The sequence below is a fragment of the Oculina patagonica genome, chromosome 1, assembly GCF_052425735.1.
Source record: "Oculina patagonica isolate OP01 chromosome 1, crgOcupat, whole genome shotgun sequence".
NCBI classification, from domain to species: Eukaryota; Metazoa; Cnidaria; class Anthozoa; order Scleractinia; family Oculinidae; genus Oculina; species Oculina patagonica.
In genome coordinates, this window is record NC_135758.1 from 34815120 (window position 1) to 34833230 (window position 18111).

General features: G+C 38.7%; 1 protein-coding gene across 1 annotated transcript; it reads right to left on the minus strand.

Moving 5' to 3' along the window:
* Positions 1-1725: 1725 nt before the first annotated feature.
* LOC144666257 (alkylglycerol monooxygenase-like) lies at positions 1726-17368 on the minus strand. The gene is made up of 16 exons (XM_078527663.1): positions 17221-17368; positions 15349-15462; positions 14652-14779; positions 14126-14277; positions 13709-13812; positions 13208-13303; positions 12502-12568; positions 11392-11424; positions 11216-11248; positions 10943-11025; positions 4371-4430; positions 3909-3983; positions 3576-3692; positions 2935-3017; positions 2495-2583; positions 1726-2002 (listed from the first exon to the last, which is right to left on the minus strand). Exons 1-16 carry the CDS (start codon positions 17227-17229, stop codon positions 1896-1898), a joined length of 1350 nt encoding a protein of 449 aa, XP_078383789.1. The 5' UTR covers positions 17230-17368; the 3' UTR covers positions 1726-1895.
* Positions 17369-18111: the final 743 nt, after the last annotated feature.

Sequence of the window (18111 nt, forward strand, 5' to 3'; positions counted from 1 at the left end):
GGTGCAGATTTCTGAGATTAAATTAATGATATAAACATTATTTGGATTATTCAAAGCCATCGCGGTCTGATCGAAACTCCACAGTATCGCCAAAAATGCAAATCGTTATTATCAGCGTTACCAATGCAAGGCTGTTACACTAACAACAGAAGCAACTTGGCTGTGTCTTATTCTGTGGAGATAATTTTATATTTGCCGGGAGAGCGTGCAGCGCGGATCGAGCAAAATACAATCCTGGTACGACTATATATAACATATAACTTTCTTTAAACTTGAATTTTGCTTAATTTAAAATCCTTGTTAAAAATCTGTGTATGGTAGCTTTTTACATTAATTTGCTTTGGTTGTTTACGTGTCTTTGTAAAGTGACAACAGGCATTTCATTTTGAAGAAATGGCTTCGAAACAGTGTGCTTATCTCTGTTCTTGTCGACCAGGGTTTTGGTTTGTATGAATTTGGCATTTATTTGATTTGAGCATGTGATCAACTCAGAGAAGTATATACCTCAAGCTTTTTGTCAAAAGGTAATAATTTCATCTTCGATTAAAGTGTTGTTTTGCATTTTATCAGAGATCAGTAGTCACAAAACACTTTATTTATGGAACTGATTTATTTAAGGATTGTTTGTTTCAAAAAATAAACCATTTAAATTAATTGCATTACTCTGATCTTGCATTTTACTCTTGTGGTTTCATGTTTCCCCACATTGATAGGAATATATTTATTCTTTCTTTCTTGGGAAGAATGTATTTTGAAGAGCGCATCCAAAGTTATGCTATCGGGTGCCATTTTTAAGCAAAAAAGTGTTCTGCAGAAATAAAAAAAATCATTTTAATTTCCACTGGATGAGTAAAAACGATAAAGGCAAGCTCCCTTCACTTAACTTAATTTGGAGAGAAAGACATGTGCTATTTCTATAAAGAGAAATATTTATGTGTTACTTGAACTCTTGAAAGCCAAACTGCAGCAGGATGTAGTTTATGTCTCCTTTACATAAAATCGACAGTAGGTGTAAAATGAGAATTTAAGTTACTACTGAATATGAAGTTCTTCTTTTCATTCTGCACTCGTGCATAAATTCGGCAAATTTAACATACACTAGGACCTTCTCCAAATTAAAGTAAACCCCAAACCCACCTCTCCTTAAGTGTTACACTATTCTTACCCTTCCGCAGTCAGGAAACGAAACACTATTTCTTTTTGAAATAGCTGCTTGTTTGAAGGACCATTAACCACCCCTATCAGCAATAACCAAAGACTGAGGCTGATAACAGACAAAATTGGCTAACCTGTTTACATTCTTGTTGCCACCCAATTCTGATTATGTGATGATTTATTTGGGAGGTTACAATAATCTGTTGTTCTGTTTGTACATACTCCCATGGAAGCACTCACTGACGAGTGTCAAATCTAACCTTCTAAATTAATCATCACTTGGTCTGAAATGGGTGGCAACAAGGATGTAAACATGCTTTCCAATTCTGTCTATTTAAGCTTTGACATATTTACAATAAATTATTTGTAGGTATAGTGAGCTGGACTCCTGATTGAGTGGTCTAGGTTCGAGTCCTGGCTGTGGTCACTGTATTGAGTTCTTTGGCAAAACACTCCTCTCATATATAGTGCTTCTCTTCACCCAGGTGTATAAATGGGTACTGGCAAATTTAATGCTGGGGTTACCCTGCGATGGACTAGCATCCCATCCAGGGGGTAGTAGAAACACCCCAAGTAGCTTCATGCTATGGGAATCATGATAAGCTCCAACTTGACGGGCCACTAGGCTCGAACACAGACTCCACCTTTTTTTACCTAAAGTATTTACAATATTTATTAGCTTTTATCCAGTACTCTAGTAAGTAAATGATGGTAGGGTGGTGAAACATTTGACTGTGTGTTCACTCTATCTTGGCTTTATTCTTGGACACCAAGGAAGTGGTAATCCAGAGAAATGCTGATCCAATGAAAATCGCTCTGATAACACCAATGTAGGCAGTTGGAAGAACTGAAAAGATATAATACAAATAAAAAAATAAGAATTAATGATTTCCACTTATTAACAATTGGTTCATGCTTTAGAGTTATGGTGCACGTGGAAAGTCTGGAGAGCGTGAAAGAAGCATACGAGGTGTGCTTCAGGTGATAGTTGAAAGCAATTCTTGCCTCTTGAGTGCTCTCTAAACTTCTCAAGCGTACCATAACTTGATAGTGCACAGCTAAAAGCAGAAACCAATCCTTTTTGTAACAAATGCTGGTGGAAATGTACATCAAAACCCAAACCAAAAAATGCGTGAGAAAACATTTTCTGGCAGAGTGATTTGCTCACATTATCAGCATGGGATTGTACTATTGGATTATGGTGCAGGGTTACGTATACTGAATTTGATTGCACAGCTCTCCTTTCTATGTTATATCATAAACTAACAGTCGCCTGGTTACAAATATCTATGAAAACATAACTCTTCATGTCAAGGAAAATTGATCACTGTGAGTTTACCTCCAGTATCCAAATTTTGGGATGAAAGAACAAGGTCCACAATCAGGAACAAAAGACAGCGGAATAACTCCATGTATGGGGCATACCACCTTCAAAGAAAAAATAAAAGCAGAGAATATTTAGCAGTGATAGTACTAAAACAATGAGCAACATACTTTTTACAAATTGTTCTACCCTGATCTGGCAAGTTCATTTATTAAACTTAACTTTCAAATGCCTAAAACCAACTTGTCTCGGCCATGACATGACAATTAAGGGTAATATTAATTAGGTGTGCAACAAGTGCAGAGGGCAGACCTATGGACTTGCACTCTGATTAGCCTAAAAATGCCTTGGTTAGACTGATAAACAATCTGGTTAGTCTGAGCTGTGTATGGTCAATTTTAATGGGCCACAGTGGCCTTATCAGGTGTAATTCATTTAAACCCTGCTATACTTACTTGTTATCAAAGAGGGCTCCAACGCTTGAAATGGTGAAAATGAAATATGAAATAACCCCAAGAGCATGAAGCTGGGACAGTACCTGAAGAAAAAAGTCAAAAATTCTATAATCATGGATTGCAGATTTTTATTCCTTTTAAAAAACTTAATTTACAACTGTTTAACTGAAAAAAAACTCTTCCCACCCTCTCACCTCCTGCTACCCATAGAATTGATGTCCTGTTCCCTTTACCCTGCTGCCCTCTTCCCTAGTCCCCCATAGAATTCTAGGGACCTGAGAAGGGGGGGGGGCAATATATGAAGGACAAACAACCCCTCAAGGGAAAAGGCAATGCTCCTGTCCAGCACTTCATGCTATATCTACAATGGGCGACAAAAGCAGTTCAGTCGGTTGAAATGAGTGCTAATTTCAATTTTCCATTATTCCACTTTAAATCTGATGTAGATTGCGGACCACCCTGTCCTCTTTAATGTTGTACAGAAACGGGGGGAGGGGGTAATATCAAAGAGGTAAGGGGTGAAATTTGTCCAAGGTACTCAAGAAGAGGAGTGTATCTCAACACTTTGTCACCCACTTTAGAGTTACAATAGGCTTTATGGTAAGATCTGCATAATATTTGTAACACTGACTGCAACCTACCATTCTTCTCGCAATGAGGATCTGATAAGCCACAATGGCAACAGTAAAATGCACAAGTACATACAAGTTCCCCCAGTATGACAGGGAGCTGTCATATTTCTGAATGGGATACTCAATCTATAATAGAAAAAAATGTCATTAGATAGCCTTTAATTTTAAGATGAGATTATGGTTAGACACCAGTATAGGTAGGTCAAGTCTGCATTCAAGTCTAGAGATCAATCATGCCGTAATTTATCCTGGTAACTGCTCAATTTGGAGTCCAGCACACTATTTACCATTACGCCACTGCACCTCCCACAGTTAAGTATAATTAGTAGTTAAGCTAATTACCTCTGGAAGATCTGCAGGGTCACCCAAACGAGGCTTTTCAGGTGTCCATCCAGGACCTTTGAGCAGCACGGAGAGCTGGGGAAATAGGGGTAAAATTTAATATGTAATGTATAACTGCTGTACTGACAGCAAATCTTCATTTTGTACCTAGTAAACATTGTGAGTCAGGTTTAAAGAATGACCATTAGAGGCTTGTTAAGAGATCTGTGCAAATATCTGTAAACTTAAACAAATTATTTCCTTTCGCTAAATAATCATGTCATTTTCAATGACAGGTGATCTCAAACAGAAATTAATACCATCATGCTGAAGAAAAGCCACAAATAAGCTGTATGATATAGCACTGGAACTTAAATGTTGCACAGGACTTTTTTTTAAAAAATCCTAGTTTATGATAATGACCTACATAACATTAATTTTAGTCACAAATTATGAGTACTGTCAAGGCAAAGAACAGCTTACCTTGTCTTTGATTCCTGGTGTTTCCCGAAAGGTTTTCCAAATGTGAGAGAAATGGAAAAACTATGAAAGGAAATTATGAGACAGCCATTCAAAATTTAGAACAGCATGCAAGAGTGTTATCTGAGCCTTTCACCAGGAACAACACCAAGCCCCGGGGGGGGGGGGGGGGAGACTCCTATATGAAACGAACGGGGATGCTAGTCGGAAATTTTGAAAAGAACCCCTAAAAGAGACCAATATGGGTGTGGCTCAAGCTTTTCTTGACCCCTAAAAGATAACAAAAAACTGAGAATAGAATTAATATTTATAAATTTCAAATGTGTCCCAAAATTGGATACGATATTTTGGTGGAGTTTTTTCTGCCTCGACTAACTCGACCGGCCAATCAAAGCCTATATAAAAGGGATATAGGAATACTAGTCTACAGAGAGAATTATAAGAATCTATTACCACCACTCATCTCCGCTACAATCTTCTTCGCTACATTCTTTACTTCACTACTCTACTCTATTCTACTCTTCTCTACTTTATACTGCTGTAGTCTACACCACTCTACTCTACTTCACTTCTACTCTATTCGACTCGATTCGACTCTACTCAAATCGACTCTACTCTATACAACTGTACACTACACCACTCTACTCCACCTCGACTCAACTCGACTCGACTCAACTACTACTATACTCCACCTCTACTCGACTGGACTCGACACAACTCGACTGGACTCGACTCCACCTCCACTGGACTGGGCTGGACTCGACTCTACTCTACTCCACTCTACCTTATACTACTGTACTCTACACCACTCTACTCTACTTCACCTCTACTCTACTCGACTCGATTCGACTCTACTCGACTCTACTCTACTCTATACAACTGTACACTACACCACTCTATATTACTCCACCTCGACTCGACTCGACTCAACTACTACTCTACTCCACCTCGACTCGACTCTACTCGACTCTACTCGACTCTACTATACGCTACTCTTCTCGACTCTACTCTACTCGACACTACTCTATACTTCTGTACTCTACACCACTCTACTCTACTCCATCTCGACTCGACTGGACACGACTCGTAGGGCCGTAAAAGCGTAAAGTTAAGCAGGAAAACCGGCGTAGGGCCGTAGAAGTGTAAAGTGTTAAGTTAAGACTTGAAACGTAGGGCCATAGAAGTGTAGAGTTAAGAATGAAATGCACTAAAGTTTAGAATGAAAACGTAAAGCCGTATAAGTGTAAAGTTTAGAATGAAAACGTAGAGCCGTAGAAGTGTAAAGTTTAGAATGAAAACGTAGAGCCGTAGAAGTGTAAAGTTTAGAATGAAAACGTAGGGCCGTAAAAGTGTAAAGTTTAGAACGAAAACGTAGAGCCGTAAAAGTGTAAAGTTTAGAATGAAAACGTAGGGCCGCAGAAGTGTAAAGTTTAGAATGAAAACGTAGAGCTGTAAATCGTAAAGTTTAGAATGAAAACGTAGGGCTTTAGAAGCGTAAAGTTTAGAATGAAAACTTAGGGCTTTAAAAGTGTCAAGTTTAGAATGAAAACGTAGGCCCGTAGAAGTGTAAAGTTTAGAATAAAAACGTAGAGCCGTAAATGCGTAAAGTTTAGAATGAAAACTTAGGGCTTTAAAAGTGTCAAGTCTAGTGCACCTATCAATGGTTTGCCCCAGGATGGGGGGGGGGGGGCGGGCAACCCACGGGAATTTGACATCGTGAAGTTCTCCCAGGGTAGGGATTTTGACATCTAAAATGGCTGGGTTAGAAATTTAAGAAGAGATATGGGAAATTTGACATTCACTAGGTGCCCAGAGGTGGAGAATTCGACTTTGGTTTTCAAAAAATTTCAAATTCCCCGGGGGTCGCCCGCACCCCCATCCTGGGGCAAACCATTGATAGGTGCATAGAACGAAGACGTAGGGCCGTAGAAGTGTTAAGTTTAGAATGAAAACTTAGGGTCGTAGAAGTATAAAGTTTAGAATGAAAACGTAGAGCCGTAGAAGTGTTAAGTCTAGAATGAAGACGTAGGGCTTTCGAAGTGTCAAGTCTAGAATGAAGACGTAGGGCCGTAGAAGTGTAAAGTTAAGAATGAAAACGTAGGGCCGTAAAAGTGTAAAGTTTAGAATGAAAACGTAGAGCCGTAGAAATGTTAAGTCTAGAATGAAGACGTAGGGATTTAGAAGCATATAGTTTAGAATAAAAACGTAGAGCCGTAGAAGTGTTAAGTCTAGAATGAAGACGTAGGGCTTTAGAAGCGTAAAGTTTAGAATGAAAACGTAGAGCCGCAAATTCGTAAAGTTGAGAATGAAAACTTAGGGCTTTAAGAGTGTCAAGTCTAGAATGAAGACGTAGGGCCATAGAAGTGTAAAGTTAAGAATGAAAACGTAGGGCCGTAAAAGTGTAAAGTTTAGAATGAAAACGTAGAGCCGTAGAAGTGTTAAGTCTAGAAATTTTCAATGAAGACGTAGGCCTTTAGAAGTGTAAAGTCTAGAATGAAAACGTAGGGCCGTAAAAGTGTAAAGTTTAGAACGAAAAAGTAGAGCCGTAGAAGTGTAAAGTTTAGAATGAAAACGTAGAGCCGTAGAAGTGTAAAGTTAAGAATGAAAACGTAGAGCCGTAAAAGTGTAAAGTTTAGAATGAAAACGTAGAGCCGTAGAAGTGTAAAGTTAAGAATGAAAACGTAGAGCCGTAGAAGTGTAAAGTTTAGAACGAAAACGTAGGGCCGCAGAAGTGTAAAGTTTAGAATGAAAACGTAGGGCCGTAAATGCGTAAAGTTTAGAATGAAAACGTAGGGCCGCAGAAGTGTAAAGTTTAGAATGAAAACGTAGGGCCGTAAATGCGTAAAGATTAGAACGAAAACGTAGGGCCGCAGAAGTGGAAAGTTTAGAATGAAAACGTAGGGCCGTAGAAGTGTAAAGTTAAGAATGAAAACGTAGGGCCGTAGAAGTGTAAAGTTTAGAATGAAAACGTAGGGCCGTAGAAGTGTAAAGTTTAGAATGAAAACGTAGGGCCGTAGAAGTGTAAAGTTTAGAATGAAAACGTAGGGCCGTAGAAGTGTAAAGTTAAGAATGAAAACGTAGTGCCGTAAATGCGTAAAGTTTAGATTGAAAACTTAGGGCTTTAGAAGTGTCAAGTTTAGAATGAAAACGTAGGGCCGTAGAAGTGTAAAGTTTAGAATGAAAACGTAGGGCCGTAAATGCGTAAGGTTTAGAATGAAAACTTAGGCCTTTAGAAGTGTCAAGTCTAGAATGAAGACGTAGGGCCGTAGAAGTGTAAAGTTAAGAATGAAAACGTAGAGCCGTAAAAGTGTAAAGTTTAGAATATAAACGTAGAGCAGTAGAAGTGTTAAGTCTAGAATGAAGACGTAGGGCTTTAGAAGTGTAAAGTCTAGAATGAAAACGTAGGACCGTAGAAGTGTAAAGTTTAGAATATAAACGTAGAGCAGTAGAAGTGTAAAGTTTAGAATATAAACGTAGAGCAGTAGAAGTGTTAAGTCTAGAATGAAGACGTAGGGCTTTAGAAGTGTAAAGTTTAGAATATAAACGTAGAGCCGTAAAAGTGTAAAGTTTAGAATATAAACGTAGAGCAGTAGAAGTGTTAAGTCTAGAATGAAGACGTAGGGCTTTAGAAGTGTAAAGTTTAGAATGAAAACGTAGGACCGTAGAAGTGTAAAGTTTAGAATGAAAACGCAGAGCCGTAAATGCGTAAAGTTTAGAATGAAAACTAAGGGCATTAGATTAGAATGAAAACGTAGGGCCGTAGAAGTGTAAAGTTTAGAATGAAAACGTAGGGCCGTAAATGCGTAAAGTTTAGAATGAAAACTTAGGGCTTTGGAAGTGTTAAGTCTAGAATGAAGACGTAGGGCCGTAGAAGTTTAAAGTTTAGAATGAAAACGTAGAACCATATATGTGTAAAGTTTAGAATGAAAACTTAGGGGTTTAGAAGTGTCAAGTCTTGAATGAAGACGTAAGACCCGGTAGAAGTGTAAAGTTAAGAATGAAAACGCAGGGCCGTAAATGCGTAAAGTTTAGAATGAAAACTTAGGGCATTAAAAGTGTCAAGTCTAGAATGAAGACGTAGGGCCGTAGAATTGTTAAGTTAAGAATGAAAACGCAGGGCCGTAAACGTGTAAAGTTTAGAATGAAAACGTAGAGCCGTAGAAGTGTTAAGTCTAGAATGAAGACGTAGGCCTTTAGAAGCGTAAAGTTTAGAATGAAAACTTAGGGCCGTAGAAGTGTAAAGTTTAGAATGAAATCGCAGAGCCGTAAATGCGTAAAGTTTAGAATGAAAACTTAGGGCTTTAAAAGTGTAAAGTTTAGAATGAAAACGTAGGGCCGTAGAAGTGTAAAGTTTAGAATGAAAACGTAGGGCCATAAATGCGTAAAGTTTAGAATGAAAACTTAGGACTTTAGAAGTGTTAAGTCTAGAATGAAGACGTAGGGCCGTAGAAGTGTAAAGTTAAGAATGAAAACGTAGGGCCATAAATGCGTAAAGTTTAAAATGAAAACTTAGGGCTTTAGAAGTGTCAAGTTTAGAATGAAAACGTAGGGCCGTAGAAGTGTAAAGTTTAGAATGAAAACGTAGGGCCGTAGAAGTGGAAAGTTTAGAATGATTGAAAACGTAGAGCCGTAGAAGTTTAAAGTCAAGAATGAAAACGTAGGGCCGTAGAAGTGTAAAGTTAAGAATGAAAAGGTAGAGCCGTAAAAGCGTAAAGTTTGGAATGAAAACGTAGGGCCCTAGAAGTGTACAGTTAAGAATTAAAACGTAGTGCAGTAAATCGTAAAGTTTAGAATGAAAACGTAGGGCCGTAGTCGAGTCGAGTCGACTGGACTGGGGGAGTTGAGTCGAGTCGAGTCGAGTACAGTCGAGAAGCTATTAAGAGTAGAGTTAAGTCAAGTGGAGTAGAGTCGAGTCGAGTAGAGTATAGAGTAGAGTAGAGTCGAGTAGAGGTGATTCAAGTCAGTCGAGTCCAGTAGAGTCGAGTCGAGTTTAGTTGAGTCGAGTAGCCTACAGTAGAGTAAACTCGAATCAAATATAGCAGAGTGGAGTTGAGTCGAGTAGAGCAGCGTCCAGAAGAGTAGACTCGAATAAAGTATATTATACTAGAGTACGGGTAGAGCAAAGTAGAGTACAGTACAGTAGAGTACAGTTGAGTCGAGTGGAATAGAGACGAGAACAGTCACATAAGCTTATATAAACGCACAGTGGCGTGGCGGAGACGAATAAAGAAGTTTTGAGAGTAGAGACCAGTCCAATCGACAATCGTAAAGTAGAGACGACTAGATTATTGTTAGTAGAGTAGAGTTGAACAGAGTGTAATCTAGTAGAGATGAGTTCAGTCAAGTAGCGTACATGTACGTAGATGCGGGAGTAGAGTACATAATAGTAAAGCAGATTCAAGTGGTGTCCAGCTGAGTAGGATACAACAGTTGGGTATTCACGTATTGCGTCGAGTTGAAAAAAGTTGTAATGGTGTAGTAGAGTTGAGTCGAGTTGAGAAAAGTTGTTATGTGGTATATTTGACTTGAGAGATAAGAGTAGAAAGTTTACTCGAGATAATAAGAGTAAAGATGTGATGTTAGTAGTTGCGTAGAGTTGAGAAAACCTTTTATCATGTGGTAGGGTTCAATCAAGATAATGAGAAGAGTTTTGATGGCCTAATAGACTTTATTGTGGTTGAGAGTGAATCGAGTATAGTTGAGTACTTACAGATCAACCGGAATGTTACTAAAAGAGGACTAATAACGTACAGAATAACTTAATGTAAAGGAAGTCGAGCTAGTCGAGATACAGAAAAAACTCCACCAAAATTTTCTATCCAATTTCGTGCCAGGTATAATAAATTTGTTCGTGTGTAACCCTAATCGAGACCATGATGACTAAAAATTTTGGCGTTTTGGTAAAAATATTGGCGTTTTGCCCTGAACACCCTAAGCGAGACCAAAAATCCGAAATTTACACCCCTAAGCGAGACGACGAGCAGCCCCGTCACTTTCACATACGAGTCCCCCCCCCCCCCCGGGCACCAAGCACCATTTCAATACTTGCCAACTTTTTCTAACTGAGTGGCATAAGATTTTTTTTACTGAGAGCACCAGGATTTTGGTAGTCTGAAATGTCAACCATCCTCTTGTCCAACCTCCCAAGAGGACAGCTGACATTTCAGACTAGGATTTTGGATGTCATCCTAACAATTTCCAAATACCTTTCGAAGAATAAAAATTCTGAAGACTTTCCAACCCTAGACCTCTATTTAATGACATCTAGCAGTTGCCATAAAATTTGGAAATGTTAATTAGGACTTTTGAAAGGAGCAATATCCAGTTGTAGATTTAGGGGAGGGGCCTGGGGAAGGGGGCTCCCCCCCCTTATTTTTGATAAAACACATTTTTAATTTTCTGGGGGGTACACACACAAAAAGGGCCCCCCTTTGTTGAAGGTCTGGATCTGCCGCTGATATCATGAAGGTCAAGGTAATGAAGGTTTCTGTGGACATGATCCCATGCCAGACAGTGACAAGAAAGGCAAAAGAAATGAACCTTGCGATCTGTCTTGTAATTTTCTACTTTCTAACCTGAGTCCAAATGGGGTCCCAGCTAGCCAGTGGATGAACCAGACCATATGCTATTTCTTCATCTGTTTCAGCCTGAAATGTTCCTATTAGAAAAAAGACAAAATGTCAAAAAAGAGTGGCATGAAGTCCGCCGCTTTATTATTACAGCTTAATAAAATGACCACTGTTCACAGTCAACCTTCTTTTACGTTAAGACAACAAAACTTAAGTTTGACTTTGGAACATGGCATGCATGTATTCCATGCAATATGCCATGCACAATAAGACACTTACCAAACATTCTGTCCCAGATAATCAATGTTCCACCTAGAAGGAACAAAGTATACATTAATTATTTTTTGTTTCAGTTGTAGCCCTTAGAATATATAATATAGGAGAAATTAATGTAAATATGTTCATATCATGATCAGACACAATAATGTCCATCTCTACCAAACCAATCTACTTACCATAGTTTTTATCAATACAGTATGGATTTCTTCCTGAAAAAAAAAATCAATGTATGCAGATTTTATATATTATCATTGTTATTGTTTTCTTTTAAAGGAGGGGGGTTGGAGTTGCTAGGTTTAAGGTTCTAGGTTTTTTTACTAGCATAATTCAATCATCAAGGAAAAGAAAGGGAGAGAAAGAAGGGTAGTCCAAAGAACTCCTGGCAAGGGGTGTAAAGGCTGAAATGAGAAGTTGGGAACACACCAGGAAGGCTAGCCCAGGACAGAAACAGATGGAGAGCAGCCCAGGGGGGGTACTCCGGCTTGTAAATGATGGGGATGATCGAACGGAGGCAAAACTCAGGACCCAAAAAAATCCCTAAGTCTTCCGACATTACCCAAAAAAATCCCTGGACCAAAAATAACCCCCAAAAAATCCCTTGTCAAATTACCCCTAAATTGCCAGCAGGGGCAATAATATAACACAAAGAAAATCATAAAAAAATTGAACACTCGTGTTTGTTTTATTCATCATACTATAAATACGCCAAGACCGCGCCAAGGCACTTTAGTTCGTTTTTAATACCCAAAAAATCCCCTTTTTATATCAAGTCACCCAAAAAAATACTTGCCAGATTTTCCAACCCAAAAAAATCCCAGAATCGAAAATTTCAAACCCAAAAAAATCCTTCGATCATCCCCGTCATTTACAAGCCGGAGTACCCCCCCCCCTGGGGAGAGCAGACCGAGAGCTCAGCGGCTAGCCTATGCTCCACCCAGGGAAGAGGGTCTGAGTGCATGAATGATGAAAAATTATACATGTGTAATCGGTTAAAAAAACTTGTGGTTTTCTAAAAACCTTGCCAAATTCTTACAGGTATTTATTGTCTTTTTTAAGCTTGTATTGATAAAAAATAATAACTAATAAGCTCTCTACCAAAACTGATCTAAAACGTCATCTCGACTTTTCCAGATAATTTATGGGTACCACAGAGTGATAGCAATATTTTGATTGTGTATGCCTTGAACAAAAAATATTGCTGGAATAGCAGATGCTGGTATGGTCATAATGTCACTAAGCCTTTGTCGATACAAATTAACTTAGTAAAAATAAAAAATTCTTATTACCATGATGTACACGATGATGACTTGGGGTGTTGAGAATGTACTCAAGAGGTCCAAGAGATCGCACTATCTGTGTTTAAAATAAATCAAAAACAAGTGAAGACCACGGCTTGAAACAGCAAAGCCACCATTGCATGAACACAGTCAGATGGATTTCTGAAAAACGACTGGGCAAAGAAGCGAGGCATGCAAGGCAAGGTAGCAAGCCATGCGAAGCATGTGAGGCAGAAATCCTTTACCCCAATAAAAAGGCTAGCCAGAGTGCTTTTTAGGGGAGCAGGGATGGCGCAGTGGTGAGAGCGCTCGCCTCCCACCAATGTGGCCCGGGTTCGATTCCGGCCCGGTGCCATATGTGGGTTGAGTTTGTTGTTGGTTCTCGCCTTGCTCCGAGGGTTTTTCTCCGGGTTCTCCGGTTTTCCTCCCTCCTAAAAAACCAACACTTCCAAATTCCAATTCGACCTGGACAGAGGACCCGCATGAAAACCAGCTAGCGCTGATGTGGCTTCCTCTCTAAATATAGTAATTTATTTATTTTTAGGCTAACCAAAGTGCTATTTAGGCTAACCGGAATGGCTCGCACTTTGTGATGACCCGGAGAAAACCTTTCTGCTTTTGCAGGGTACTGCCAGCAGGCACCTTCAAGGGTGGAGCAACCTATCATAATTTTTAATTATTAGACCAAAGCTTGTTAGAATGAAATAAAACATACCTCTGTATGAATCCAGAACTGGTAAAGCAAGTTGAACTGAATATGAACAAAGAAAATGGAGGGAGGTACACACAATGCTAAAGGCGTGTAAAATATCTGCAAATAAATCAGATAATAATTAATTATCATTATTAAATATGGTTTAACAGTCAAAACAGCTCAAGCATTAAATTCCTATCAAGGGTGAATTAATGAATTCGCCAATGGTGAATTTACATGTTTATGATAAAGAAGATTTCCTGGCAATAAAGTGATGTATGTACCATGCTAAGTTATGCTTATTTCTGACAAACCCCTATTAATCCGCCAACCTCTATTTAGCAGCCACTCACCATTTCTCCAAGGGTGGCTGCTTAATAGGGGTTCAACTGTAACTTATATGAATTTTCTGCATTCGGTAGCTTGCATATGTAAGCTGAGCAGTCCATACAAAGAGTAAGAAGTTGTATGCTCTAGCTACTGGCTATAACACATGGTAATAACTAGCTATAGACTACTTACGGCAGAGGTGTACTTCTGCACAACTGATTGCCTCAAGGCTGTCATTAGATTGTAATCCTCTGAGCTGTGGTGCACTTGATGGGCTGCCCACAAAATGTTGATTTCTAAGAGAAGAAATTATAATTCACTATATCTTGAAGGGAAGGTGTAGTGAGCACAATAAATTTCCTGCTTAGTGTTTAACTTTATATTTTCAATTGAAAGTGTCAACAATAAAGTCACTGAGTTGAGCAAATGTATGTCTAAATTAATTGTTCATTTATTTATACATTTATTTATTTTATTTGATCACTTAGAGATAAGAACACCTCTCTCCTCTCTCTGCATACTACAAGTCAAGAAAAATGTATATAATATTTTATTAAGAAGCCAGTAAAGAGGACCTCATAATAATTATTACTGCTGACATTTATTTACCATGTGCAGCTCTATGGAACCAGTAATAGAGAAAATCCACTCCAATAAAACAAAGGTACCATGTCCCAGGAGAGTCCCATGCCAGTGGCACCAGATGGAAATTGTCATAAACAAACACGTAAATAGCGAGCTGAACACTTGCTACCACTACCCTGAAGAAAAGAATTCAAGGTATTAAATAAGGGATTGACTGACTGACTGATTGAGATTAATTGATTGATTGATTGATTGATTGATTGATTGATTGATTGATTGATTGATTGATTGATTGATTGATTGATTGATTGATTGATTGATTCAGGATTCATCCAGAGACATCTGATAGGCTTAACCCAGTTTAAATTTATATAACTCAGTCTTTAGTCAATTCAGTCCAAAACTCAAAAATTGTTAAATACTAATTAATCTCCTTGAATTGATTGCTAAACAATTCTTGTTCTGAGAAATTGTACCAATAGAGTGGCAAAAACAACAGATCCTCCAGCTCATCATTTTCTGAGAGGCATAACTGTCTTATCATCCTTACTTAGTCAACTGAGAAAACGCTCCTGCTGCAAGTGAACTGAATGCATCATTCAACCTTATCAGCGGCAGATTGGTAAGAAAACATAATATGTACTCCACTGCGATGGCACCAAAGAAAAATGGAACAGCCTGCAGGAAAGAGGAATGAATCAAAAATAAATGTCACTTTATAAAATGTTTTTTTAAAAACTAATATTACTAGGAAGACAGAACGATAAAGATCAAAGCTCTTCCTTAAATAATTAGTAACAAGGACCCAGCTAGGACTTAAAAGGTGGCTCATATTCGTTTCAACATTCCACTCTTTGGGATTCATTTGCACAATACCCTAATCGTGTTTACTGATGAAAGATTATTTACTGGTCTACAGTTGCCCTTTCATATACTTTCAACAGAACATGGTAGCCCTAACACATATCTACAGAAGGCATACAAAAGTACCCCTTTCAGACAGTACCTAACCACATAGTTCACTATAAGGAGTACCCCCTGGGGTAGCTTCGTATGACGGAAACAGGATTCAGCATCCTGAGAAACTGATTAGCCACCATAGTGAATAACAGCTCAAATATGATAAAAATCACAAAGAAATTGATAATGTATTAAACAATGGTTGAACATTATTTTATTACCTAAACAATAAGGAAAATAATGTGTTTGAAGAGCAGTTAATATTTCTATAAAATTAATATCCTCACTTCATTCAGATAATCTGGCACATCCTTAGCTTTTGCAAAAGATGCTTCCTTTGGTGTCACAGCATATAGAAAGCGGCGTGCCCCTTGCATGAATGTAACATTGCCAAGCAGTGACTGAAAATATATGTTGAAAAAATATATCATTAAAAGTTAAAACAAAAAGTTTGGTCAACATATTCTGAACAAAATTTTAAGCATATTTTCTCATAACATGGCTAAGAATTGATGTGGGCCGTCATCTGAGCCAACCTTGTCTGCTGAGCCTGCCTTTCTTTTGGTCAGCACCAAGAACACAGACTCTGTCGACGACTCTGGCCACTTCCATTTTGAAAGTATGTGATTGACAGACTTCTGCTCAACTTTAATATCAGAAAATATCAGAAATTAGTAGAAACTCAACTGTGTTCTATTGGAAATCCGCAAATCTGATTGGTTCTCCCACTGTTTTCTATTCGCCGATAGAAAACAGTCGCACGCGCGTAGGTCTTTAAGCGGTAAATTTTCTTTATTTTCGTTTTCAAAGTGTACAATATTGTAGGTTTTGGACTACAATCCTTTAGAGTTTCTACTAAAACAATTAGTCTACTCGCCCTCGTTTTCTATGAGCGATAGTCAACTCGGCTGCGCCTCGTTGACTATTTGCTCATAGAAAACTCGGGCTCGTAGTCTAATTGTTAATTAGAATTAGCCAGCATTTGCCTTCTTGGTGCTAAAAGGGGTGGTGAATGGTCCTTCAAAAATGCATGTCTCGTAAAATTTTAGCCAAAATTCAGGGGTCTCATCGTCTCAAATTTCTCTTTGACGTCTTTTTGGAATCTTGACTTCTTTTGCAAGGCTAAAAAGGTCTCCGGCTCACAGAAAAGATGTCAGTCTCTGCGTCTCTCAAAGTCTCGCATTTACCATTCAACACCCCTGCTAATCGATCAAAGGAAAAACAAGGCTCTGAGAACAAGATTGGATCCAGGCCAATAAAAGCTGCATTAATTCGGGTTACGACAGGGATATGTTACGGAAAAACAACATTGCTACCCCTTTCCCTCCCACCCTTACCCCACCCTCCACCCAGCCCTGGTTGCTTGGGTGGTGGGTTATAATCCCTAGTAATAGTCTGGACGAAATCCCAGACATTTGCCATATATGATCTGCAACGGGAAAGCTCCTGAGAGCTGATGCATAAATTTATCTCTGGAAATACAAACTGCGGAAAACAACAACAACTGTAGTTGGATCCTGCCAGTGTACAGAATATGTGCCGCTGGCCTCTCAGAACCCCTACCCCATTATAGTCTTATTCTATGGCCAATTATAGACCCCATCTTAGTCACTTTTGGGTAAATTTAACTTTTACGACCCCAACTTAGTCACTTTATGGGAGCTGTTTGTCAAATATTGAACAACAGCAATAAATACGGTAACGGTTTTTTCGGCGAATATTTCCGTTCATAAATCACAACATGCCAGATTTTCGTACTCTCAAAATCCCGGAAAAGTGTGACCCCATTCTAGTCACCCTATAAAAAATGCTTGAAAATGCGACCCCATCCAGGGGCACACACATCCCCATTAGTTCATTTATAGGAAGTGCCCCCCCCCCCCCCCCGGCAGCAGACTTAGCATAAACATTGGAAGCGAACGAACAAGCACAATAATTTTGATCAAGACTCCAGATAGTACCTACAGGCTTTGTTCCCGTCCCAGTTATTTTCAATATAAATCTTTCATTAACTAAAAGCGTCTCTTTTAGACTCGAACTTCTTGTACATATACGTAATCACAGCACAGTGTATTTCTTCGTTGCTCCTGCACGGTCCAGTCAATGTCATACCACGAGACTTGATTAATAATCGTCGGACCTCTCTGTACTGTACCTACCGTCTCCATAGCAGAAAATAAACTTGAATCCGGGTTAGTTTTTGCTATTTAAACGTCTCAAGATTGACAAATCGCTTAAAATTTGAAGAAGAGTTATGCAGTGAATGATAGCTCGCTTACTGATTGACCCATCGCCTTCTTGTCTGGAGACCGGTGTTCTGCGGTAGGTACGTCATGTATGGGGACACATATTGTGTTCAGTGTAGGGAGAGAGGGAGAAAAGTTGGGAGAGTATACGAAAATTCTTCCCTTTATGGTTTAATTCAGTTTTCTTGCTTGCTTTTTATAATTAATAGTTGATACAGGAAGGGGATAAAGTCATTTGTGGCTCGGATAATAAGCTGGGGTTTTCCACTTTCAAATAACAACACCGGTACAACTAGCAGTTGGAAAAATGCGAGAAGATGGCTTTTGAAATGTCCTAATATTTTTCTGTGAAATGATACTAGTACTGGCAAACTTTAGTTAAGGGAAAATTTGTTTTGATTTATGACTGCAGCAGGCAGCAGCCAGGACTTTACGTTTTCAAGTACGGTTGCTTAAATCCTGAAGCAAGATTGTAATCTCTCAAGATTGTAACTTTTTTACCTTTATGTAACTCATCATTTCTATGGCATCCGCAAAAGGAACTTGAATACAAGGGTAAAAGTAATAAAGAACTTTATTCTGCAATGTTTGTACAAAACAAAAATCAATAAAACAACATTAATTTTAAAACAGTTACCGTGTAACATTGCAAACCATGCATGGATGAATGACCATCAAATTGATTTTAAAAATGCAAGAGTCATCGACAAAGGAGACTATCGCGTGCGAAAAACTCTTGAGTCGTGGCACACTGCCATGACAACTGAAGCGGACAACAATGCTAGGTCATCTCTTCTACAATAT